Source organism: Mirounga angustirostris, unplaced genomic scaffold (assembly GCF_029215605.1).
Source record: "Mirounga angustirostris isolate CCGP_5_RB_7025 unplaced genomic scaffold, mMirAng1.0.hap1 SCAF_14, whole genome shotgun sequence".
NCBI lineage: Eukaryota > Metazoa > Chordata > Mammalia > Carnivora > Phocidae > Mirounga > Mirounga angustirostris.
In genome coordinates, this window is record NW_026991722.1 from 16361764 (window position 1) to 16387734 (window position 25971).

The following is a 25971-nucleotide window of genomic DNA, read 5'->3' on the forward strand; positions in this document are numbered from 1 at the left end:
CTTCAGTTTCCGTCACCGCAAAATCTGTGGCCACGAAAGACTTGAAAGCTTGGCAATCGGAGGCACTTCCTGCTAGGGCTGCCATTGAGAGAGGCTGCTGTGGGGGCAGCCGTGGCAGAGTGGGCTGGCGTTAGAGAACGGGGTTAGCCTTTAGACTTGACCGTTTGCTGGCCGTGCGACCCTCGGCAGGACCTTGAACTTGAATTTCCTCATCTTCACCCTGAAATTTACCATGCAGCTCAACATGAGACCATGCTTGGGAATGTCCCTTGCGACCCACAAGGCACTATATGGATATAAGTGGTGGTTGATTTAGGAGAGAAATGACTGTCAGGCCCGGGGGGGGGTGCAGGGAGGGGAACAGCATAAGGGGGGGGCAGGGATTCTTCCCCCACCCAGATGCAATCTGAGACAAATATCTGGGTGCTGGGAGCTGATATGGGGTTAGGAATGAGGGATGGGGTGTGGAACAGGGAAGCAGGGAAAGCTAATACAAGGATGCACTATGAAAGTGACTAACGCTCCATTCTTCCAGAATGTTCTATGGATCCTTATGAAATGCACCTGAAAGCTGTCTTGGGCTATGAAAGAAAGAAGCCTTTTCTAGTGTCTTCTATCCCCCATGGGTCAAGGGTGGCCCCACAAATGTCAATGCCGTCACACTTAGGGACTACGCATGTTTAAGGCCAAGAGAAGTCCTGAAGGAGTCCCAGCTGTAGTATGTAGGAGGTTCTGGGGCAGGGAATGAGATTTAGAGACACAGGCTCAGAGCAAGGCAATGTCTGGTTGCACCTACTCAGAATTGTGAGGGCTGGGACCAAGACGATCTGCAGTGGTAGAGAAGAAATGTCAAACACAGGTGCAAGACTGTCCAGGCACAACCCTGTCTGGGTGATGCCTCTGACCAGCCCATTCCACTGCTTGAAGTTGCCATGGTTCTTCATGCAGAAGGGATAAGGTACCATTTGTATATCATGAGCGATGCAGGGAGCAAACGATTTTAATCCAGAGTGCCAATTCTAGTTTAGTGTTAATGCTTGGAATGGAGAAGGGTTAGTTAGCTCAGTGGTGCTATGATTGATTAGTAATGTCTGCTGTGAGCGTGGGCTGGGAAGTTATGACAACGATGCTGTCTATTTACTGTGCCATTTGCCAGACCATCTAGTTCTGCCCTCCTTGAATTACTAGCATTCTATATGAGTGTGTTCTCTAAAGAAAAACCTTACCTTTTTTACCTCGCACCATTTAGAAGCTAAGTCTAGTTGCATGGCGGCAAGCTTGGATAGGGCTGGTTTTTAGCTGAGGGATTGAAATCTGTCTTCCACGACAGCCTCTAGGAAAGATGCTGACATTGGGGACAGGGCTCCTAAGTCACAAGGACATTCAAGTAAGTCCCCAGTAGGTCTAGAGTTGGGGAGTACTAAGAATTCATTGTCTTAGGCGGGTGGTAAGTCATCCAGTCAGTCCATCCAATAAAAACCCACATCCACCCAAGTAAATATTTGTTTAACTCCCTGGGGGACTTGAGCCCAATCTGTGGACCTCCTCTCAGGAGTCAGACAAGTCTCCCCTGGCTAACCACCACTATAATAAAACGAATAAAGTGTCCTGATATAGACTGTTATGGGCTGGATTGTGTCCCCTCAAATTCCAACTTCCAGCACCTCAGAATGTGACTCTATTTGGAGATAAGGTCTTTAAATTGAAAATTAAGGTGAAATGAGGTCATTGGGATGGGTCCTCAGTCAATCTGACCGGTGCCTTTCTGAGAAGAGGAGGTTAAGACTCGGACAACCACAGGGAGAAGATCATGTGAAGACATGGGGAGAGGCTTCAGAAGAAACCAACCCTGCTGACACCATGATCTTAGACTTCTAATCCCCAGAGCCATGAGGAAATAAATTTCTGTTTAAGCCACCCAGTGTATGGTTTTGTCAGGGCAGCCGCAGCAAGCGAATACGCATAGGGGCCAAAACAGACACATGCCCCGCCTTACCTCCTGTTAGTCCTTTGTCCTCCAGAGCCCTGAGCCGCTAATCAGGGCCATTGACCACGGCACAAATGGCCCAGTGCCAAAGGCTTCCCTCTGCCAACTCAGGTTAGTGGCTATATTTTCTGGCTTGTTGAGGGGACTACTCCTGGGCCAGCGGGATTGAGAAAGTCCCAGAGCTTCAAGCACTGACCACCATCCCCATTCTCTCAAGAGGGATGGTCCCTCAAAAAGGTCCATTCAGGGGCCATAGCCCAAGAGGAGGAAGGAATAGCAGAATGGCTGAGTGTCTTCCTTGCAAGCCTGTCAGCCCCCAGCATCCTGGCCAGGATTCCCTACAGGATTTCTCTTGCTCTTTCTTCACTAAATACTTGGACACATCCTGCTACAAATGCCACCCTGAGGAAGCCTGTAGAGGCTTGCCCTTTCTCCTCTGCCAGGGCTGCCGGGCCTGCTGAGGCCTCACACCTGATCCACCTGGTCCTGCAGGCACTTGCCAAGGATTCCGGAGCCCTTCGAGCAGCCACAGTCCAGCACAGAGCCAAGGCCTGTGACAGCACCAGAGAACAGAGAACGGGTCAGCCCGGCTCTGCTGGGCCCAGCAGCTCCCCCTCCCCTGAGGGAGCTCTCAGGGTTTGACTGCCTTGTGGGAGGGAGAGTCCACCCCAGGGGAGGCCCTGTGGGCCTGAGCAGGTCTCAGCTGCTGCTCAGGGAGCCCCTCCCCTAGCAGCAGGAGAGATCAGTGACCCAGGAGTGCTCGGGGAATCAGCCCACCCTTTCTAAGGGGCCGGGGAGGGGGTGGGGGGTGGAGACTTGGTCAGCATCCCAAAGCCACCTTTACCTCCTCTCCACCTTTCTTGCCTGATCCATGGTAGGGTGAGGGGAGGAGGTCCCACTAATTCTTAATTCCCACCACCCTCAGTGATTTCATCCTGGGAGATGTGAGTATCAATTAAGCAGGCATCGAGTGGTAGGTCTTTCTACCAGAGGATGTTCAGAGTTAATTTTTTAAATCTCCATTTCCCAAACAAATAGCAATGTGATTATTAGATCTCATTTCCATCTTATTACCAGATTTTATTTCAATCTCATATGCTTGTATCAGTTCTGTTATGCTATCAAAAATTGTTGCACTCCCCACACCTCAACCCCCACTCTGAGAAAATAGGCCATTCGATTCAGATGCTTTTGTTTCATGGGTGGGGGAGCACTTGGACCTCCCTGCTCTCCCCACAGCAATCATACAGAGACAGACACACACACACACCCCCCTCAGCATCGGGCATTTGTTCATGTCTCCACACCCTCTCACCCACCTCAGAGGAGTGGAACTAAGAAGGGGTGAAACATCAAGTGTGGAGGAAGGGGTGAGGCTAAGCAAGAGGACCTCAGACCCTTCAACGTGGGAGGCCTTTGTTAACATCTGCTCCACACCAATACCTTCTGGAAAGGGTATTTAGAGAAGCCAAAGAAGGGGACTGATTGCCCAGATAAGGGGACCCTCTGTGGAATAGGGATGGAGCAGAGAAGATAGGGAGATGGCCACCCCTAAATGGGTTTAGGGGAGGAACAGACGCTCACCATGGCTTATCCAGCCACCCTTCCCCCAGTCCCTGCGAGACTGGGAGGGCAAGGGGCCGCCCCTGCTTGGGGACAGCAGCTGGGGACAATGACGATGACATGGCATCTCAAATAACAGGTAGCTGAGTGACATGTGGTCGCACATTACTGACAGGCAAGCTCTGTGCTGGTTCCCATGTGTATGATCTTGCTTTGTCCTCCAACGCTGAGGTGAGGCACTACCAGCTCATTTTATAGAGACAAAAATTGAAGATGAGAGTCTAGCAACTTACCCTAGGTCCCCTAGCTAGTGACTTACCAGTCATGATTGGAACCCATGTCTTTTGACCAAACTCACGATCCCAGCAAACTGCCTTTGTGCTTAGTGAAATCCATGGAACATTTTTTTTTTTAATGATTAGTAAAACTAACAAACAAACACCTCTTTGCATTTAAAGTTAGAAAGCAGGGTGTATTTAAGATATGTGAAAAAGCAGATTTTCCTTTTTTCTTTTTAGGTGCTGAATTCTTAATTAAGTTAAAATTAGGATTCTCTCTCTCTCTCTCTAAAATAAATAACTCTTGGGGCGCCTGGGTGGCTCAGTCTTTAAGCGTCTGCCTTCGGCTCAGGTCGTGATCCCAGGGTCCTGGGATCGAGCCCCGCATCGGGCTCCCTGCTTAGCCGGGAGCCTGCTTCTCCTTCTCCCTCTGCTGCTCCCCCTGCTTGTGCTCTCTCTGTCTCTCTCAATCTGTCAAATGATAAATAAATAAACTCTTAAATAAATAAATAAATCTTAAAAAAATTAGAATGCATTTCCCTTGCCCAGGATGCATGAATGTTCACATGTAGCTGGAATGGGCAACATCCTGGGTCAGCCTGTGGTTTAAAGGTCTGTCCTACAGAGAGCATTAACAGGAAACCATGATGCAGAGCTGGTCAACACATATTTGGAACTCAGCTGCACCCCTAGTAATTGAAGACTTGCAAGTTAGATGTGAAAAATGAATGTTTTCTTACATATCAAAATAACAAGGTTTGTATTTTGTTTTGTTTTATTATTATTTTTTTAAATGTTTTATTTATTCATGAGAGTCAGAGAGAGAGAGGCAGAGGCAGAGGGAGAAGCAGGCTCCCCGCCTAGCAGTGAGCCCGATGCAGGACTCGATCCCAGGACCCTGGGATCATGACCTGAGCCGAAGGCAGACGGTTAACCATCTGAGCCACCCAGGCACCCCTGTTTTGTTTTATTATTAACATTCCATGTTGGCAACAGTGCAATTAGATGGCCAGAGGACTGAATATTGATAGACCTTTAAGGAAAGCAATTTGTCATTATGTTTCAAGAGCCTAGAACACATTCATGCTCTCTGACCTAGTAATTCCCCTTTAAGATATGCATTCTAAAGAAATATCAGAGTTGGAGAAAAATGGTTACCATGAAAATATTGATCAGACTGTTATTTATAAAAGCATAAAATCAGAAATAATCCAAGTGTTTAACAATAGGGGAAGGTATAAGTAAACTAGAGTTCATTCATGGAATGGAATATGATGCACACATTAAAATTATATTTACTCAGAAGTAAAATAATATAAGAAATTGCTTATGTCATAAAACTATTAGAAGAAAGATACTAATGTGTAGATACAGAATCCTTTCATATACAAAAAGCTATGCAGAAAAAAAGATTGGAAAAATAAACACGAAGATATTAACATGGAATTCACTTCTCCTTGAGCGAGGGATGGGTTGAGGGTGATGGTTTTCCCCTCTCTTCACCCTATTACCTTCCAATGTTTCTTAAATAGAACGTGTATTTTAACAAAAAAAGAAACATCTTTTAAAATATGGCATGGAGGGGCGCCTGGGTGGCTCAGTCAGTTAAGCGTCTGGTTTCAACTCAGGTCATGATCCCAGGGTCCCGGGATCGAGTCCCACATCAGGCTCCCTGCTCAGCGGGGAGTCTACTTCTCCCTCTCCCTCTGCCTGCCACTCCCCCTGCTTGTGCTCTCTCTCTCTCTCTCTTAAATAAATAAATAAAATCTTTAAAAAATTATATAAAAAAATAAAATATGGCATGGATAATCCCCAAGCTATAAGTCTCCTCATGAATTATTGAGGCCTTAAGCTTTTCTAGAACTAACAAAAATTAAGGTAATAAATATCCGATGTGGGGAACAGGTACACTGATGCATTGCTTGGGGCACTGTAAATTACCTCCCTCTTTCTGGAGAATAATCACACACTATGTAACAAGCACCCCCAAATTGTGCCTACCCTCTGACCTAGTAATTCCACCTTGAAATAGGGCCCCACGGAAATGAAGAAGGGTGGAAATGTAGTACGTTCAAAGACAGTCATCGAGGGGTCATTTGGAGTCATGACAAACTGGACCTAACCTAGATGGCCAACCACAGAAATGGTTTATTACTCTGAAAACTGACAAGTATGCAGATCGTGTCACTATGTGGCAATGTTTACAAAGACCGTTAAGTGGAAAAAGCTGAGACAGGATATTAATACACACAGATTGCAACTCTGCAAAAACACAGTGGGATTCGAGTAGGACAAAGATCAGAGGAGGATGCGGAGGAAGGTAAACAGTGGAGGATGTGGTGTCCAGACTGTTCTGAAAAGTGTGTTTCCTAAACTGTAAAGGCTGCTGTGCCCAAAACTGTAGGACTCGCTGAGAGTTCCGTGGGAGACACCCCACGGGGAGACCACACCTGTCCCAGGGAAACTCACTTTCCGTGGATGAGGACGATCGCCGGCGTGGTGAGATGGAACTGAAAGTCGTTGGCGAGGTACCACGTCCAGCCATTACACTGAAACGAGAGGAGCAGAGGTGACCCCTTTCCCTCGCTCATGGGGCACCCCACATTGTCTCACCTTTCTGGAGCTGGAGGAGGAATTCACTGGGCAGCTGCGGGGGGGAGGGGGGGAGGGGGGCAGGTGGTGGATTTCCATGGGAAGAGAAAGGAATTCTGAGTTCCAGGTATTTCAGGTACCCCATCTCATTTAATCCGGGAACAAGCCTGGGTGGTGGGGATTATTATTGCCAGCTTACAAAATGGAAATGCGGGCAAGTGTTCTCGCTTGTTGAAAAAAAGCAGTAAGAGCTAAGCTCCCAGCACCCTCGTGGGAGCTCAATGCCATCCCATGACCCAGATGTAAGGAACAACCATGGTTTTGGTGCCGTCAGAGTCCATGTTGTGCCCTCTTCCCTGCCTTGCCGGCCCTCCCAGCCTCCAGGGGAGGAGTGTGCTCACTTAGCATGGAGGCCTGTCTCCTGACGAGCTTTTCTGGGAAGGCCCAGAGTTCCCACGAGAGCCTGACAGGCGGTCCTCTGGCCCAAGCCACCTCGCTGCAGAGGCTGTCCGCCTTTGTGTGGAGGGAGGCAGTTACCTGTATTTCTTCTTCAATGTGAGGAGATTCCCGGGGCAATTCTCTCCAGGGCTTCAGAGATAAAAGGCTCCTTGTTCCCTCCAATCCCCCACCAGACTTATCCAGGGCAAGTGACATCTTTCCTTGTCCCCGCTAGAAAGAAGTTCCCAGGATGGGCAAATCTGTGAGGACTCAAGGCCTGACAGGTCTCACACTTCTGCTTTCAGGGACCTGAGGCGGGCTTTGCCTCCAGGAGGGGCTGGCTCGTGTCCTTGTCCCCGCTGCCCACGCACGGCCCCAGCCAGTCTGCATCTGGGCGAACGGGCCAGCCTGTCCTCCATGGGCCCTGTCCCAGACATGGGCCCCTCTGAAGGCGGTTAGGCTGGGACGGACACCCTGTCCGAGCTGCCAGGCACTGGCTGACGGAGGGCAGCCACCCCGTTGGTAAGTAGTTACGCACAGAGATGAGTCACGCTCTAGCGATTCTCTTGTCAGCCTTGCTTTCCAGGCATGTGCAAACGTCAGTGACATGATTTAATTACAGCAATTTCACTTGCGTTTACTCCAACGTCATTATGAGGAGAGGAGGGCTTTGGGGAAGCCCCCACCCACATATACAGAGGCTGTGGCTTGAAATGGAAAAGAATTCATTACGGCGAAGGTGCAGTGCAGTGTTCCATCCCAATTACAGGGGAAGAACGTGTCCTTTCTCCATGGGGTGACACGGGCTGGAACAGGAACCCGACGGGGCAAGGCCGGCTGCATCCGGGACAGGCACCTCGATGGTCGGTGGGCAATGCCCACTACTCCCCCCCTCCGCCTGTCACAGCAACCCTCCCTGCCAGGACTGGTTTGGTAACGCTCACCCATCCTAAGGGGCTAGGCTCCCTGCCCGCAGCCCACCTTACTATGGCTTCGCTGTTACTCCACAGAATATGCCAGAAGAAAGGGCACTGGACTCGGGTTGGCCCTTGGAAAGTTCACCAAACCACGTGAAGGGAGACCCAGCGTTTGCCCCTGCCCGCCTGCCTGTCGCTAGCCCCTAACAGGGGACTCACCGCGTTTCGGACCGACAGGAAATTATTGACCAACAGCAGATTTGTCCACCACGCCTGCCGGCAGTTATCCAGGTGGAACTTGGGCACGTCCCAGACAGGTCCCCAGGGAACAAGAGAGAACAAGCCAACCAACAGGCACACGGAATACAGGTGGAGAGGCTGCAGCCTGGCAGGGAGAGCCGGGGGAGAGAAGGTCACTCTCCACAGGGGTTCCGTTCGGTCCCCTGGTCCCCTGGGCGAGTGAGCGAGAGATGCTGCAAACCAGATTGTACCGGGTGGGCGACCAGCTCCCGGCCACACCGCAAACACTCCCACATTCCTGGGTCAAACATCATGAGCCCCCAGCCCTGAGCCAGCTCCAGTGCTGTGGATGCAAAAATACTATTAGTCATTGAGCATGTTGGCCGCTGTGCTAGGAGCTTCTCAGATACTTCTAACCCTCGGAACACTCCTTCAGGGAAATACTACGTGCATTTTACTGGTGGGGAAATGAGAGCTCTAAGTGTGGGCGATTCGTCCGAGGTGGCCCAGCCATTACCGCGGTGCTGAGATCAGACATCGGTTCCTGCTCTTTATTTCTCCCTCCCTCCCTTCATACCCTACCTCGTCCCGAGCAGGACCTGAAGTAGCTACAAAGATGATGGGAAAAAAGGCACAGGTGTCCTTTAGAAACAGAACTGGAGCCACATCTGCCACCTAGGGTACACATTCTAGCCGCCGTTTGTCACCCTGGGAGCGAGTCCCGCACGGGGCTCCCTGCTCGGCGGGAAGCCTGCTTCTCCCTCTGCCTGCCGCTCCCCCTGCTTGTGCTCGCTCTCTGTCTGTCCAACAAATAAATAAAATCGTAAAAAAAAAAAAAGAAAGAAACAGCTACAGTGAATTTTAATACTGTACCTTATAGAGCTCAATGTATCCAAAATATTATTTCATAATCTTTTTTTTTTTTAAAGATTTTATTTATTTATTTGACAGAGAGAGACACAGCGAGAGAGGGAACACAAGCAGGGGGAGTGGGAGAGGGAGAAGGAGGCTCCCCGCAGAGCAGGGAGCCCGATGCGGGACTCGATCCCAGGACCCTGGGATCATGACCTGAGCTGAAGGCAGTCGCTTAACCAACTGAGCCACCCAGGCGCCCCCAAAATATTATTTCAATAGGTAATCAATCTCAAAAGTTAGTGAGCTGATTAACATCCTTTCTTCTTTGACTACATCTTTCGAATCCGGTGTGTACATTTACTACTCGCCCACATGTCCGAGGGCCACCTGTCGGGTGGCTACCTATGGGACCTCACTGGCCTCGAGTTTAGAAGTGAGGTTGTAGCGGGGAGAGGGACACGGTCCTGGCATGGATTCTGGGTGAGCTAGGACCCCAGCCATCTTTTAAAAGAACACATTTAGAAATTCAGAGCAGAGCACATGGCCCAGCAGTGTCTCCGAACATTTCAGTGGGGGCACCAGGGTGCGGGGTGGGCTGTGACAGATGGGAAGGGTGGGACTCCGGGGTGGGCGGGGGCAGCACCCAGCCTCTGGTCTGCACGGGCCCCGGGCCTGTTGGCCTCCCGTCCTCCCCACGATGATAGCATCCCTCCTAGCATGTGTCCGGTAGGCTGGAGGGCTGTGGGCATGCAGGGAGCAGGTGGGACTTGCAGATCACAGTCAGAAAGGGCTCTGCCGACGGTGCCGAGACGTGTCTCCCCCGATCAGCTCAGACAACAGCCATGGAGCCCTCCCCAGGCCTGGGCCCTGCCACATTAGCCATCTGACCAGGCTGCCCTGCAGCTGCTCCCACAGGCCTCCCAAGCCTCCCTTCCCACCATCTGTCACCTCCCCGGGGAGAGTACGTCAACCCCCTGCTCCCCTCAGAACCACAGTTCAGGTCAGATGCCCTCAGAAGGGAGCAGGGTCCGGGCATCGTCCTCCCCAGCGCAGCCTCTGAGTTGGGGCCTGCGGGGGCGAGGCAGGGGCTGCTGGGGTGGGTCTCACCTTGAGGAGCAAAGCTACAGAAATGGGCGTTCTGGTTTTATCTAAATTTTCATACTGAGAACATCATATAACTTCCCTCTTCCCTCTTCTGTGGAAAAGGGGGAATAAGAATTCCTTATTTTAAGGAGGCTCATGATTCCTGCCTCCTGAGATTTTTTGAGAACCAGATGAGATCAGTAAGAAAACAGTGGGAAACATCGAAAGCATCAGGTAAATGTAAATGCTCTTCATTTTTGTCCAAGCTTCTGGAAGATTTAAAGTCAAGGTTTTCAAAGATTAAAAAGCACAACTTCGGCTGTTGTAAGAGGCGTGAGAAGCAGGCATTCTCATACCTGGTGGGCGGGAAGGTAAATCGGAAAACGTCCATCAAAATGTTAGATGCACCAAACTACCAATTCTACTTGTAGGAATTTACCCACAAACATGTTCACAACAGTGCACAAAAATGTAGAGACACTGTATTATTGTCTAAGATAGCAAAAACTTGGAATTACCACCATGCCCATTAATGGGGACAGGTTAAACTCCTAACAGTCCACCCACACATCACCATCCCAGGCAACCTTTGAAGTCAGTGAAGTCCTTTCATGCAGAGAGAGAGAGACATGCCAACATTAATCATTAAGTGCAAAAAAGCTACACGCAAAATAGTGCGGCATATAGTATAAACCTATTCATGAGGGAAAAAAAATCCTAATGCATAGAAATACACGGAAAGTATCTGCAAGAATTCACAAGAAACTGTTATCAAAGGTGTCCTGTGGGGAGTGAGACTGGAATGGGTACCCTTACTTTTAGTATATAGCCTTCTGTTACAGTTAGACATTTTTTTATTATGTTACGTTAATCACCATACATTACATCATTAGTTTTACAGTTAGACATTTTTACCAGGAATTTTTTTACCTATTAAAAAACTCTCTTGATTTTTAAAATGTGGCTCCTGGTTGGAATAATCACAGTTTTAAGGGTCTGGAACATCTACTCCCCTTGTTTCTCATTATGTAATCTTTGTTCTGATTGACCCTTGGAAGCTGGGTTTTTGCATTTTCTTAAAGCCATGATAGCTCCCAGCTGTCGCCCAACTCTTGCCCTTGTCCTCTTGCTGTCTATTCTCAGAGTGATTCTTGGAAAATGTAAATCTGACCGTGCCACTCCCCTCCGGGAATCCCCCAAAGCCTCTGGTCTCCAAATAAAATAGAAAGTCCTTAGGGCCGCTAACAGGTCCTGTATGCCCCGGGGCCATGGAGCTCCAGGCCCACCTCTCTGAACTCACTCCCTTCTGTTCTCCAAGTTAACCACTCCCTCCACTCCAGCAGGCTCTCTGCGGTCTTCCAAACACACCAACAGTGTCCCCTTCTCTGCACCCACTCCCCACGTAGGCCATTCTTCCCTCACAGCATTCTCTTTGCTTAGAACCTTCTTTTATTTCCTTTGACAAATGTCATCTCCCCTGACTACCCTTCCAGAGGAAGACCGCATGGTGCCTCAGTCTTCCAATTAACACTTTGTGACACTTACCATCACTGACCTGTTAGAAACGTATTTGCATGTTGCAGCTTAATGTTGCATATTTATTTGTTGATTGTCTATCTCTATTCACTAGAACATAACCCCCAGGCCAGAAGGCATTTGCATGGTTATTAAGTGCTGAGTCCCCAGAGCTTACAACAGTGTTTGGCACACAGGGGGCCCTCAACAAATACAGAAGAGTGAGTGAACAAATGATCTTACTTCCAGTCCTCTTGGAAGTAAGGAGGCAAGCAATCGATTATAATTGAGTAATAACAGTGGGTTTTGCCAACAAGAATGAGAACATCAAATTGGCTAGGAGTATGGCTGCTTTCTCACTGGGTTTACCTTAGAGAGTGAGTTCAAACTCGATTGGTGATGCTTCCTCTGATTTTTCAACAAAGTTTTGTCCCACTTTAGACTCTCTCTTCCTGGCTTCAATCTGCCACTTTCCCAGAGCTCCCTATCTCAAGAACATTACCACCATCCACCATGTCGTTGAGGCTGGAAAATTTGAGTGTGCTTGATTTGCCCTCTCTCCATTCCCAATGCCAATCACCAGCCCAAATCTGCTGTCCTGCCCAGATATTGCAATAATTTACTCATGGGATCCTCGCAGCCATCTTGCCCCATAAAGACACACACACACACACACACACACACACTCTTCCTGCCCCCACTACTGCTTTATCTTCCCGCTAAAACACTTCCCGCTCTTCAGTCCCCCACTCTAGGACTTTTCTTCTGAAGCAGGTTTCCCAGGCAGAACCCACCAAGCCAGGGGATCCCACGCCCCACCCCCTAACAACCCATCAGCATCTCTCATTAACACCACTCCCTCTACAGAAGACCACAGGGTAGAATAGGCTAACCCCAGTGCCAAGTTACCCAGAAGATATTGAAGGAATAAGCACTCTGTCAAGCAGGCAGGACAAGGGCTAGATTTAATAGTGTTTGGAAGAAACCACAAAGGTCATGGTGAAAAGACATCAGTAGAGGTCTATTTCCTGGCTCAGACTCATTCTTAACCTATTTACCGGAAAAGTTACAAGGTGTAAGCAGCAACAACAGTTAATAATGGCAGCTTGAGCTTACTACGTGTCACACACGTTTCTACTCTTAGCACATGTTCTCTCGTTTCATCCTCACAAGAGTCCAGTGGCGTGAGTGCCACTATTCTTCCCATTTCTGAGATAAGAAAACTCAAACGCAGAAAGGTTGAAACACCTCCTCGGGGTCACACAGCTGGCAGAGGATTGAGACAGAATGCAAGCCCAGGCAGACCAACTACAGTCAGATCTTACGCACTCCATTTTACTAGCCCAGAAGACTGTGTCAAGACCCTCCTTCCTGTTCCATGATAACGAAGTGTGACAAGAGAGGCATGGGCCCTAAGCAATGAGAGCTGGCTCCAGCTCAGCCAGCAACAAGCCATGGTTTAGAGAAGGTCCAAAAGGAACGTTGGGCTACGTGAGTTGAAATTTCCTCTTCAGCCTAAGCAGAGTGTGGGTCTCATTGCCTCACAACCTGTCTGCGCTCCCACTGACCCCATACTCCATCCCAGAACCGTATCCCCTTCTGCCCCAACCATCCACACGTTCATAACAAGGACCATGTCCTCCCTGCCTCCCTCTGAGCAGAAGCACCATTGTCTCAAGCATCACCTGCCCCTCTCCTTGTTATATCTTATTTTATTTTTATCATTACCCTTAGTACTCTGAGTTACAGGACCCAATTACTACCAATTTATAGAAGCCCTGCACCTTCTCCCATTGGATACACATTCCAGGGAAACCTGACAGTACATTTCTTGAAATCTGCTGCCCATCAGCTGAGGGATAAGGATGTTTTTGCTGGTTTAATATAGTTCAAATTCTATTAGGATAATTGTCACAAAAATTGGTATCTTCTACTGGCAAAAGCCATTAAGCCAGCAAAAATCAACTTTATGAAGAAAACCATGTCTCGGTTTATTTTTCTTTGAAAATTATTTCAAAAGAGTAATAAATGATTACACAGCAATAATGAATTAAGAGATGAGACGAACAGACCTACCTTGTAAGGCGGCTGAGGACGTATCTGAGTATGACTCTGAGGGTTGTTCCTTTGTCTGAATTCTGATGTATCTTTAAAAACGACCTTGCACTTAACCAGCCACTGAGAGAGAGAGAGGATGAGTCACAGGAATTACTGATCCATGATACACTTCATCCGATGATTAACGTGGTTGTCTCTATCAGGGTACAGTAAGTGATACTGTAGGAACAAGATTATCTCCAACACCAAAGCAATAATAGTTTTCTTTCTTGCTTATGCTGCATGCCCACGGCCAGTCACCTCGAGCTCAGCATCTTCCCCACCAGGAGACCCAGGCTGAGGCTGCAGCCCCTCTCTGAAAGAGCACCAGCAATCCTGGCAGAGAACAAAGCGTGCTGGAGGGCTTCAGACCACCAGTGAAATGCTCTAGCCCAGAAGTGACATGTTTAAAGCTCTTAGCATACTGGCAACACCAGGTACCCCTCATTGGCCAGAACTAGTTCCCACCCAACCGCCACAGGGCCAGGAAGTAGACTCTTACCAAGGGCCTGGAGGGAAGAGAGCCAGAAATAGTTGGTGAACAACTTTATGAGCTACCACATTAGCCTTTTGAAATAATAACATCCAAAGCCTTCCGCTTTTATGGTACCACCTCGTTTTCAAAGTACTCTCGCTGACGGTGTTGCTTTAGCTTCTAGAGCAATACCAAACTCCTTTGCAATAAATGTTTGTTGAGCGAGTGATTGGTAAAAGGGAAGATGTTACTATCCCTGCTTACCTAATAGGGATACCGAAGCGCAAGGACTCAGTGGGTTGCCCAAGATTCTCCACCAACATATCCTGATGACAAATGTGTTACCCGGAATGCTCAGCTAAAGAAACAGGCTACGTCTCTGAGTTCTAACCTGATGATAAGCAAGTTTGGGAGGGAGTTTCCTGACCTTTTGACCTGGATGCCAATGATCCTTGTGGGTGTTTCCCTAAGGAACAAATGCATTTCCTATTGCAAAAGAAGGCTGTGTGTGTGTTGGAAGGGATCAGGGAGGGTTAGAGAACGTCTTTGTTCTCTGCCAGCACGATTTTCTTTTGAAACACAGCAAGTTGGAGTCACTAGAATAGGAACACAATTGATAGAGACGTGCAGAAAGGCGCGGAGTTGTGGAAGTGAGACAGCCAATTCCAATTCCGGCCTCCTCTTCATTTCAGGAAAGAATGAATCGGGGTCTGTCTCTGTGTGCGGGCGTGCACCAGCCCGCCGTTCAGTTGGTCTGGAGGACAAAGAGAAAGGTGGCAGAGAAAACAGGCCTTGAGCAGGAGAAGTCGCTGTCGGAGGCTGGGAAGACCCAGAGACCTGCCTCCACGGGGGAAGAGTGCAATCCTGCCGTAGAGTTGCGCGGAGTCAGCGGGAGAGGTAGAAAGGGATCCCCGACCGTCCCCAGCGATAGTCAGGGGTCTTTGGCTTTACTATGTAAAATATGAATGACACGGTGGGTTAAGACAGGCTTTGGGCCCGAAACAAACATAATGTTTCAGTTCTAATTCTAACTTTCCTAGCTGGTGGGGGGAGACTGAGGCAAGTTATTTCATCTCTGCACATCAACTTTCCCAGCTATAAAAATGGGCATGATATTCGTTCTAACTTCCTGGGTTTATTGTATATGGAATAAAAGATTGTAGGCTCTTAGCACGAAGGCGATACTAGGCATCCCTTAGTAATATTTCCATTGTCCAAATGAAAATTTTATTTAAGAGAATATGTGCACTTTCTTTTCTTTTTTAAGTTTATTTATTTAAGTCCTTTCTACTCCCCATGTGGGGCTCGAACCGACGACCCCAAGGTCAAGAGTCGACTGCTCTTCCGACCAAGCCACCCTGGTGCCCCAATGTGCACTTTCTAAAGTAAACAAAATGAATGCTGGAGGGGAAGAAAACAGTTACTGAGACAGGCAAAGAGAAATAGAAGCAAACAGGGATAAAGAGAAAAGAGACAGATGTCTTGGCCTCTTAGGCCGGGTCAGGAGCTGCTCGCTTCCACTCCGCCATCCTCAGCTCCTTATGCCGAGGCTCACGCAGTGGTCCACGGACTCTAGCAGGAGGCAACGGCACCCCAAGGACACTGTGAGTCAGTGGGCCTGGGATGGGCCTGGGAATCTGCATTTCTAACAACCTTCCAGATGAGGCTAGTCCAACTGCATTGGGACTAGACTCTGAGAACCACTGATAAGAGGCCCGGCACTCCTCAGGCCCCAGAGTGAGCCTGGGGTCAGATATGTAGCCTTTACTATAAAGGGGCGCCTATTTGTCGTTTCTTGGACATCTGAAATTTCATAGCCTTGGCCTGTGTTGTGGGTATCTTAGGACTGACCCGGTGGTGTCCCTATTGTCTCAGAGATTCGCACCGAGAGTCCAGGCATGACCAGTGGCTCTTCAGGCCTTCATTCTTCCCTCCTGGTGGCAATCCTCCAGCCTGAGTTTTGGCTCTGGTTCCAGCATCCCGATCTGGCCTTGCCAGCTTCCCTCCCACGGTTTGGAGCTCTGCCAATCAGTCCCATCCAGCATTTGGTGTCTTTTTTTTTTTTTTCCTTTTGCCTTGTTCTTACTAGTCCTCTTGCAGGGAACAGAGTTCTGGACTTTGAATGCTGTCCCCTGGGCAGACCTCCCCACCCACCAGGGGCCGGTCCAGGTCCCCCGCAGCTGGGCTCTGCCTGCTTTGGTTAGGCCCAGCTGTGCCCTCTTGGAAAGTCTGGTACCTACTGGCCCCCATATCACTGCAGATGGTAGCCTCTGACCCTCGCCACTCGACAGTCACCCTGGCCACCTCCTAGCATAAGCTCTGCCCTGGAGGCCAGGTCTCAGCTCATTCTGTACCCTACTTTCTCTGCATTCCCCCAAGAAACTATCACAAGAGAGGCTTGAGCTAAAACAATTAAGAAACCATTTCCAAAAAAGAAAGAAAGAAAGAAAGAAATCATTTCAACCACTACTTATTGAGCAATACTATACTCTTGGCACTGTTTTTGGCCAGACAGCAGGACACAAAACAGAAGAAAGTCCTGCCTTATATTCCAGGGGAGAGACATGGGCAATAAATACAGAAATAATAAGTAAGTGGCATCTCTAGGTATGTTAGATAAAGAGAAAAGTTAAATTAGGAAAAAGGAAGTTAAGAGCGCCGGTGGGTCCATTTTAAACAGGGGGCACGAGCATGGTGCGGGGGGAAGGCAGCATTTGAGCAAGTGCCTGAAGGAGGGGGCTAGCCACAGTGGCTCAGGGAAGTAAGTGCTGCAGGCATGATGGGCATCCTCAGCCTCCTGTTGCTTCTGTTTGCGAGCTGGCTCTCTCCTAATCTGGTGGGTCAGTGGTTCGTACGCTTTGGCATGTCATAGACTTTAAAATGAAAAAAAACTAGGAGGCACTCATCAGAGCTTGCTCCCTTGTCTGGCCAACGGCAATCTGAGCATCCATCCCCATGTCGCTCCTCTTTGGTCGTTCCTAGCATGTAATGTAGACGTGTTCTCGGATCCCCTCTCATGACTGGGACCTCTCCTGATCCCCAGCCACTGTGCAGCTCCCCCAACCACAGTCAGCCCCTCCATACCCTGCCATCCGTGCAGGCCCCCCACCCACAGTCAGTCAGGGTCCCGGAATCAAGCCCAGCATCGGGCTCCCTGCTCAGTGGGGCAGCCTGCTTCTCCCTCTCCTGCTCCTCCTGCTTGTGTTCCTGCTCTCACTATCTCTCTCTCTGTCAAATAAATAAATAAAATCTTTTTTTAAAATATAATAAAAAAATAAAATAAGATATCAGATGATACCGCTTTTCAAATGAAAGCTATTCAACCACTTCCTGTTCCACGGAGACAGAAGTCCAAATTCCTGAGTCTTGCTACAAGGTCCTCTGTGGTCTGGCCCTGCGTGGCTCACTCTCTTTCCTCTCCTCCCACTCTCCCCACCTTCACTATGCTTCAGCCTTCTTTCTGCTCCTTTATCGGGGCTCTCTCTCTCTCTCTCTCTCTCTCCCCTTAGCTCATCTGCACCAGTGCCTCAGTTTGCCTGAAGCTTTTCCGTCCTGGATTTTTCCATGGCTGGCTCCTTCTTGCCGCTCAGATCCAACAGCAGCCCCTCAACAGACAAGCCTTCTCTGACGACTCTAAATAGGTACCCACTCGCTCTCACAGACCACTGTTCTATTCTTTCCTAGTATTTATTACTACCACATTTTTTCTTGTTTGTTGGCTTATTGCTGGACAAACACACACACACACACACACACACACAGTCTTGGGACCACAAGAAGTCCTCCTTTGTTTTATCCATGGTTGTATCCTCAGGGCCTAGAACGATGCCCAGCAAACAGGAATTCAGTAGATGATGGATGAATGCCTAGCATTTGATGGAAGCAAGTGCCATCTACTGTCACCATCTCTCTGTGAAGGAAGAGACATTTAACCCCAAAGAGGTAGAGGCAGGTCCGCACGGTGACAGAGAACACGGGCTCCAGAGTCAGCCTGCCTGAGTTTGGGTAGCGGGTCAGCGCCAGGACTATCTCCCTCAGTTACCTTTAAAGTAGAGATTTTGTAGTCCATCCATACAATGGAATCTTACTCGGTCATAAAAAGGAATGAAGTACTGAATTGTGCTACAACGTGCATGAGCCTCAGAAACATCACGCTAAGTGAAAGAAACAGACACAAAAAGGCCAGACGCTCTGTGGCCCATTTATACGAAATACCTGGAAGAGGTAAATCCACAGATTCAGAGAGCAGATTTCTAGGAACTGGGGGGTGGGGGAGTGGGGAAGATCCGCTTAATGGGTACGAGATCTCCTTTGGGGATGCTGAACATGTTTTGGAACTAGTTAGAAGTGGTGGTTGCACAATCCCGGAAATGTACTAAATGCCACTGAATTGTTCACTTGGGGGGCTTAATTTTATGATACGTTGTGAATTTCACCCTAGCAACAAAAAAGGAAGAAAATGGGGATGTTGTGGTCCCCTGTTAGGGGGACATCGTTGGGATTAAGTGAGGTAATGCTGCAGCACTTAACACAGTGCCTGACGTGTATCACACAATTAAGAAAATGTACCTCTTAGTAGTTAATTTAAATAGAGAAAGCTTTCTGAAATGTCACACCATTTTCAGATTTGTTCACATTTCACTCTAGTGAGAACCGGCAACTTTATCACAGATTTGCATCAGTCCATGGGCCAGAATTTGAGAACCACTGAAATAAACAACTTTGATTCAGATAAAATCACCTTTTGTAAAAAAAAAAAAAAAAAAAAATTGGAGGGGCGCCTGGGTGGCTCAGTCGATTGAGCGTCTGCCTTCGGCTCAGGTCATGCTCTTGGGGTCCTGCGATCGAGCCCCACATGGGGCTCCCTGCTCGGCGGGAAGCCTGCTTCTCCCTCTGCCCCTCCCCCCTGCTCATGCTCTTTCTCACTCTCTAGCTCACGCTTTCTGTCTCGAATCAATTAATAAGATCTTAAAGAAAATTTTAGAGAGCCATCCTACCTCACTTAACAAACTGAAGATACAGAAGAGAGGAGCTGATGACAACAGGGCTATCTACAGTCGGACAGAAGCAAAGGTCAAGGGAGTAAATCAGTGTGAGCCGTTCAGTATTTCTCACTGGAGCGATGACGTCATCACACACACGCGCACGTCCCCAGACAAACGTGCACAACAGCGGAAAAAACACCCTATTACCTGACCAGGAAGAATGTGTCAACCCCAAGATAGAACGGGCCGCTTCGAGAACAAAGGTACAGTGGGTTTTTAGGCACTCTGGTTTTCCACTCGAGCACGTTATCTGCAACAAACATGAAAACCGTGTCTTTTCGTTTCCCAGCAGAAAGTCCTGTGATTTAGGTTTTCAGAACAAGCAAGAGGAACCGCCTTCAACTCTCATCGCTTCAAGAGGATGTCGTGCAGCCCCACAGCTTGAGAGGCCAAGGTAGATGGGCTTAAGAAATGGTGACCAAGACACCTGATAGTGCCCACCATGGACCCGTAACCAAGGCTTTGAGCCGCTTCCTACCCTCCCAGTGCCCGCAGCTCAGGGGCTCGGCAGCGTCACCCCTCCGCCGCGGGCTGGTGCACATCGCCGGGGGGCTTCTCCAAACCCCCCCAGGCCAGCCCCTCCCCTCAACTCCGCCCCACGTGCTGGCCCCGCTTACAAAGAGCGGCTCCTTCCAGGGGTGCTTCGGAGGTGAGGCCGCAGGCAGAAGGCCGAGAAACCCTAATTTAACACCAGTGCACGATATTTATTTACGCTTGACTATTTTTCCGGGAGAAAGAAACGTTAGTTTCTGGATTCATTCATCATTACCAGGAGGAATCCAGCTCTTTGGACAAGGAATATGCCATCCTCAGGTATCGCTGTTCACCTGTTCATAGGGGCCTGATTCACACCCGGGAGGAGGTAAAGCGACCGCTGGGCACTGGCCTGGGAAAGTCACTTGTGAGAGGTCATGGCTATCTCTCTGAAATAGAAGGAAGGCTGCTCTTGGGGAAGGCTGCAGCCCCAACAGACTCCCCTCACGGGAAAGCTCTCTTCCTCAACTGCTCATAAGGACTCATCGGTTCTCCTCACCCAAAGACAGCCATGCAGTCATCTGACTGGTGTGCCCCGACATGATCCAGAGGAGACTCAGAACCCGGATGCCGTTCAGCACAGAGCACGGGCTCCCTGGAGTCTCTGTTGTCCAGACGGCCGGCACATTCTTCTGCCAAGAAAAGCATGTCAGAGCATGCTCCATGGCTCCTAAAAATCCTGGACAAGAGCACAGGTGTTACCATCCACCCTGAAAGCCAGATCAATCCACACGCTGCCCCACAAACGAGTCAAAACACACACACCGTGGGTGATCTCGGTTGTCACACAGACACTCCTTTGCTGTGACCCTGGACTGCTCAACCCAGTTCTCCATGGTCCCCTCTTGATCTATCTGTGCACCTTCGGATGGGGTCTCCCTCCACTGTAAACCTTGACTTGCCCTAGCATGCGTGCCCTGAGGTCAGTGCCCGGAATACACTGCCCAAGCTCAGGCCCCAGGGATGCCAACCCCTGACCCCAGTCCTGTTTTACAAAGTTGGGGGGGGGTCTTAGACATCATTCAGAAACCACATGCTCCATAAAGCCAGCATTCCACTTGGAATGGCATTCCTTCTGTCCTCCCAAGACTGAATTACTTGCAAACCACATCCCTAGCTGTCAAGTACAGGGATGAAAACAGAGGGGCGCATAGCACAGCAGTTAAGGAGGCTGGCCCTCTAGGTAGATGCTCCTGGCTCTGAACCTGGCTGTCCTTTGTTAGATGCTCTGCAACCTCTGGCAAGTGAGTTAACCTCTCTGTGCCTATGTTTCCACATCTACAAAATGGGAATCAAAGCTGATCTTACAATCTTAGGATTCGCATGAAGAACCAATGAGATGACATAACAGCTGATCTACTCACTCGTTAAGCCCTATAGCTTTAATCCCTTCCACTTAACTTATTCCTTCTAATTTCTAAAAAAGTTTAATTGGATTCACTTAGATTAATTCCAGAGAGCTGGAATTGTGAACCGGGAACCTCCAAAGGAAGGCTCAAGCCACTCCAAGGGACTCATACTTTCTCTCGGATGTGGCTTGGCGTTTCCACATTGCAGGTGCAAGGTTGCAGAACTGAGACCTATTTACAAATGAGATCTGGCTTATAACCAGGTGCTGGAACTCTAACTCAGTTTCTTAAATGGGAGAATGTAATTGCCAAACTTTTTGAGGCTCCAGCTGTAAATAGGAGTTTTTCCCTCGGAGTCACTCTCCAGTGTTCCTGCCTGAAGGCACGGAGCTCACCCCGACAGAGGGATTTTCATTCACTAGCACTTGGCATGGCACAATCAGCCGTGTCCTATGTCCTGAGTCCCGGCCCCCCTCGGCTCCCGAGAAGCCACGTGCCACTGTGGAGAGATACGGCCCCGGGCTCTGCCCAGTTTCACCCACTCTTCCGCCTCTCAGGACCTCTTCCCTCCCCTTTAAACTGAGCAGGCTTCTTGGCAGGGCTCTTGTGAGCCTTTGAGTACATTTGTCAAACATCTGGCCTGACGCCTACCTTGGCAAGCGAGTACTGAATACATTTTGCTACCATTTGATTTTTTTTCCAGCTAAATTCTGCTTGTGGGTGAACTTAACTAGTAGCAGCTTATAACACTGTCTGAAAATAACTGGTCTTTGGGGAGGACAGCCTCTCTGAGCCCCTTGTACTCATTTGTACATGGAAAGGAGAAGCCGAAGGGGCATGGGGAGGGTCGGTTGAAATGATGCATGTGGTCAGTGGTCCTCAAAGCGGGGGTTCCCAGTCCAGCAGCTTCAGCATCACCCGGGAACCTGTTAGAAAGGCACAGTCCCAGGCCCCACGCCAGACCTACCCCCTCAGAATCTTTGAGGGTCAGGACCAGCAACCTGGGCTGTGACAAGCCCCCCAGGTGCTTCTGAGGCTCCCGAAGTTGGAGAACCACAGGGTGTGATGGTGTTTTGGAAAACTTTGCGGCCCCTTTGGATTTTCTCAGTGATTATTACTGTGAGCTCACTTCAAGTGACCAAACACAGATTAAGAGCCCTGACTTCCAGAGGCTGAAATCCACAGCTATTTAGTTCATGGAAACTTCCCCAAACATGCACTCGTATTTTTCTCATCTAAGTAGGAAAGGACAGGCTCATGTAACAGGAAACCGCTCTGAGCGAATGCAATGATTATTTGGAGGATAAAGAACCAGGCATCTGAAATACCCAATTTGGCTCTAAGCTTCTAGAAGACACGGTAGTCTTAAGTTGATTTGACTCGCTGGTGAGTGGAAAAGTGGAAAGGAAAAAAGATGCTGACCCTGGGGCTCTCTCCATGTCGATTTTTATTTCCAGCCACTCAGGATGCGATATTTTACTGATGGTATTAAATACAAAAAAATTGCTACAGCAACAGAACATGGAACCCCCCCACCCCCACCCCATACACCTTTCTGAAGCCGCACTTAAGTGTAGCTGCTGAAAAAGCTAACATAACCTTCGTATCCTGATCATAGAGAGTCTTATTTTGGGCTAAAACCCTAATGTTTCAGTGGCTGATTGCTGACTCCCTACCAGGTGTGTCTGCCTAAAATCCTGTGATCTGGCCTTAAAATGCCAAGCTCTGAAGCTCAGCCTTCCAACTAATAATAGGCAAAGGTAAATTTTGGGGACTGCAGGCTCACCCTCCGTCTGACAACTAGAAGCATGCGGCAGGTGCCTGGAACCCAGCTGACCTCAGCAAGGTCAGTGTTAGCGAGAGGGGTTGGCCAATTAAAGCTGCTCCCCTTTCCCGCTTCTGGCTTAAGGGAAGAGAATGAGGAAAAGAGCAACGAATCAGGAGGAGGACAGTTCACATTATCTCGTTTAATTCCCTCAACAAATCCCATTGTATGCCCCCATTTTACGCAGGTGGAGACTGAGTTTCCTAGAGGTCAGACAACCTGACCAAGGGCAGAGTTAGAAACCAAGGCAGGTCTAACCAGGGATCGCTAAGCATGGGCTCTTTCTGCCATGCCCATGGAACCTTCTATGTGGCAGCCGGGCAGCTGAGTTCTTGAACCACATCACATGAGGAGACACTGATGGGCTCTGAGATTTGGGGGAGCCCATCATAACTGGTCCCCAGTATCTGATGTGGAGGAATAGACACAAGAGACCAAGTCGAAGGGCCAAATGAGGGCCTGTGAGTAGAAATTACAGAGCAGCAGGGACTGACTCCGCGCAGGAGCTTAACAATGAACGCTTCCCACGATGATGACCATGGGTGCAGAGGGACCGCCTTCTGACTTGGGAAGGAGGGCGAGCATTCTCAGCTCTTCTGTTACATCATCCTGACACAAACACGCTTTGTGTTGCTTTCCTTGCCGTTGGGAGTTTGTGGTGGTGGTACCTTTGTTTTTGGTTTTGCCTGAAGATCCCAAACAGGATCGGATAAAATCATCTGTGCCCTCCACAGGGGACATACTCCCTGAAGCTACTTGATCACATACTCATAATCTTTTGGCCCATTCATTGAAATGGTGTCTTATTTTTTATCTCCTTAGTTGGAAGAAGGGAAGGCCAATTCTGTGCCCCTGCAGGGGCTCTGCTGAACATGATTCCCCACGTCCTAAAGGTGTTTGCACGAGGACACTATTCTTGTTTCAGAGTGGGGGGAGGGGGCGGGGCAGGGGGCTTTGCGTTGCCATATGGGCAGGCAGAAATGAAGGAAATGCTCTTGACTTGTCCCTGAAACACAACACAAGGTGACCAACCGCTCACTGCCGTCCAGCTCTCCCTTCACTAGGTGGGGTATCTCGCTCTGGCTCAGCTACCCTCCGCCCGCCTTTAGCCAGTTGCGCACTTACCCCCGGCTTTGATTTCTACGTAAATCCTTTACCTTAGTGATGCCAGGGGGGTTCTGTGAGTCATCTGCATAGTTGCGACACTGAAAATAGACACTGGGATCATGGAATTGTTCTCGAAAGGATTACTCCAGTGAAAGCCAAGCTCTGCTCTGACCTAGTCGTTGGGTAGCACAAAGACACACTGGATAATTGTCCCCGAGAAAGAAAGCAGCATTTCCAGCGGCCTTGCCTTAACACTCTGATAGCAAACAAAGACCGCATTGTAAAGAGCAGAGACCCAACCTCCACACTGGCATCTAGAAGCCGTGGGGCATTCACCAGATTCCAGCACCGTAGGGTTTATTTTCCAACTGCGACTCATCTGAGTCACCTCTCATGAGTGGTGTTAGTTTCTTAAAATGCCTACTTTTTCCTCTGCTTGGGGTTCCTGATAGTGAGAGATGGGCCGGGCAACCCGCTCTGCTTCTCGGTTCAGTCCTCTGTGTCTCTCTCAAAGGCAGACTCCTGTCAGGGGCCGGAGGGGTGGGTGGCGCCCTGTCGTCACACCCCCTCCCCCTGAATGCCACGTAGACAGTCCCGGCCAGGGGCAGGACGACGCCCAGCAAGGTGAGGCACCTGCAGGGAGAAGACAGGTGTGACCAAGCCTCCCCTCACACCAATGCCACGGGAACATGAGAGAAACGAGCCCAGTGAAAAACAAACCACTCAAGCCCCCGACTAAGACACAGATAAATATCTAACAGTTTTAAGGAGTGGGAGTGGTGTTCTAGAATAAATAATGAAAGAAATGATAAAAGCAAAGATGAATGGATTTCACTAAATTCCTTATTATAATTATAAAAAATAAATAAATAAATAAACAGAAGCAACCCAAACACTGAGGAAGATACTTGCGGCTGATATGACTAAGGATTCATATCTTTCACCTGAATTATATAGTTTCAAAATGAATAAGAACCCAACTCACAGACATGCATAGAAACAGGAGTGAAAAGTAGAAATAGCAGCTGAACTTGGGGGAAAGAACTCCTTGTTACCAATTTTTTAAAATGTTCATTAAACCAATTTATTTAATCGATCAAATTGGTACTAGTTTTTATAAAGGTAGCCTTTGATGCGGGTGACGGGGTGGTGGTAAAGACATGGACGTCTCCCAGGAGGGGCAGTTATATAAGTGAGGTTTTCAGGAAAGCCTCTTACCAATTATTCCAGCTACAGGCCAGCAATTCTATTAGCTTGTCTGGAGGACCAGTGCATGATGCAAACAAAAAGTAACAGGTAGGATTGCTGAGGTGTTTGTGGGAGAAGCCATGCCTCAAATAAAAGAAATTAATCTTCAGAAGTCACATGACAGGAACAGGACTATTTTGGGACAGGATACATTTCTCAGTGACTCTGAAACTCAATCACATGTGGGTGTGGTCAGCCTTCCTCTTGAACATTTCCGAATTTTCTCGTTTAAGGTACACGGTGATCTCCCATGGAACGTTGGCCAGACATCACTCAGGAATGAAAATTAATTGACTATGCATCGTTGGTGAGCGGAAGTTGATAACATAGCCCCGACATACACATCCCAACCAGGTACCCCAGATGCCCATACTCACAGACACACGGCAACAAAGGTGTCGAAGGGGAACATTCCAGTAGCGCATCTAGCCACAACCACGCCAGATGAGGAGGAAGAATTTATTGTAAAGAGAGAAAGAGAAGGGGCCAAAAATGAAGTATTTCTGAATCTTAAAATATCTACCAAGGGAAAAAAAAGAGAGATTGTATTAATACTACTTTATTTTGCAATAAATAAACTTTTCCAAGAGCTTTCATATCTGTTATTTCAAAACAAAACTTTGACATTAAACAGGGCAGCTGGCTTTTCACATATCTGATGTACAGATGGGGAAAATAAGGCACGAAGATGCTGAGATTCACAGGAGGAGGAACTCAGCCCAGCGCGATGTGGACCGTGCTCTCCAGAATCTGTAGCCCGCCCAGACTCTCGAATCCTCTCCCAGCACAGCACTGGGAAGGACAATCCTAAAAGGTGCCATGG

The 25971-nt window shown here is 48.8% G+C and overlaps 1 protein-coding gene across 1 annotated transcript in view; it reads right to left on the bottom strand.

Moving 5' to 3' along the window:
• LOC123853228 (O-acyltransferase like protein-like) overlaps positions 1 to 25971 on the bottom strand; it is a 48088-nt gene that overhangs the window by 10346 nt on the left and 11771 nt on the right. Inside the window, exons 4-10 of the mRNA XM_064578787.1 lie at positions 25526 to 25667; positions 24325 to 24533; positions 20119 to 20298; positions 19233 to 19335; positions 13545 to 13646; positions 7995 to 8160; positions 6298 to 6377 (exon numbers count right to left, since the gene is read on the bottom strand). Coding sequence (XP_064434857.1) covers positions 6298 to 6377; positions 7995 to 8160; positions 13545 to 13646; positions 19233 to 19335; positions 20119 to 20298; positions 24325 to 24533; positions 25526 to 25667 — 982 coding nt within the window. The remainder of the gene's footprint in view (positions 1 to 6297; positions 6378 to 7994; positions 8161 to 13544; positions 13647 to 19232; positions 19336 to 20118; positions 20299 to 24324; positions 24534 to 25525; positions 25668 to 25971) is intronic.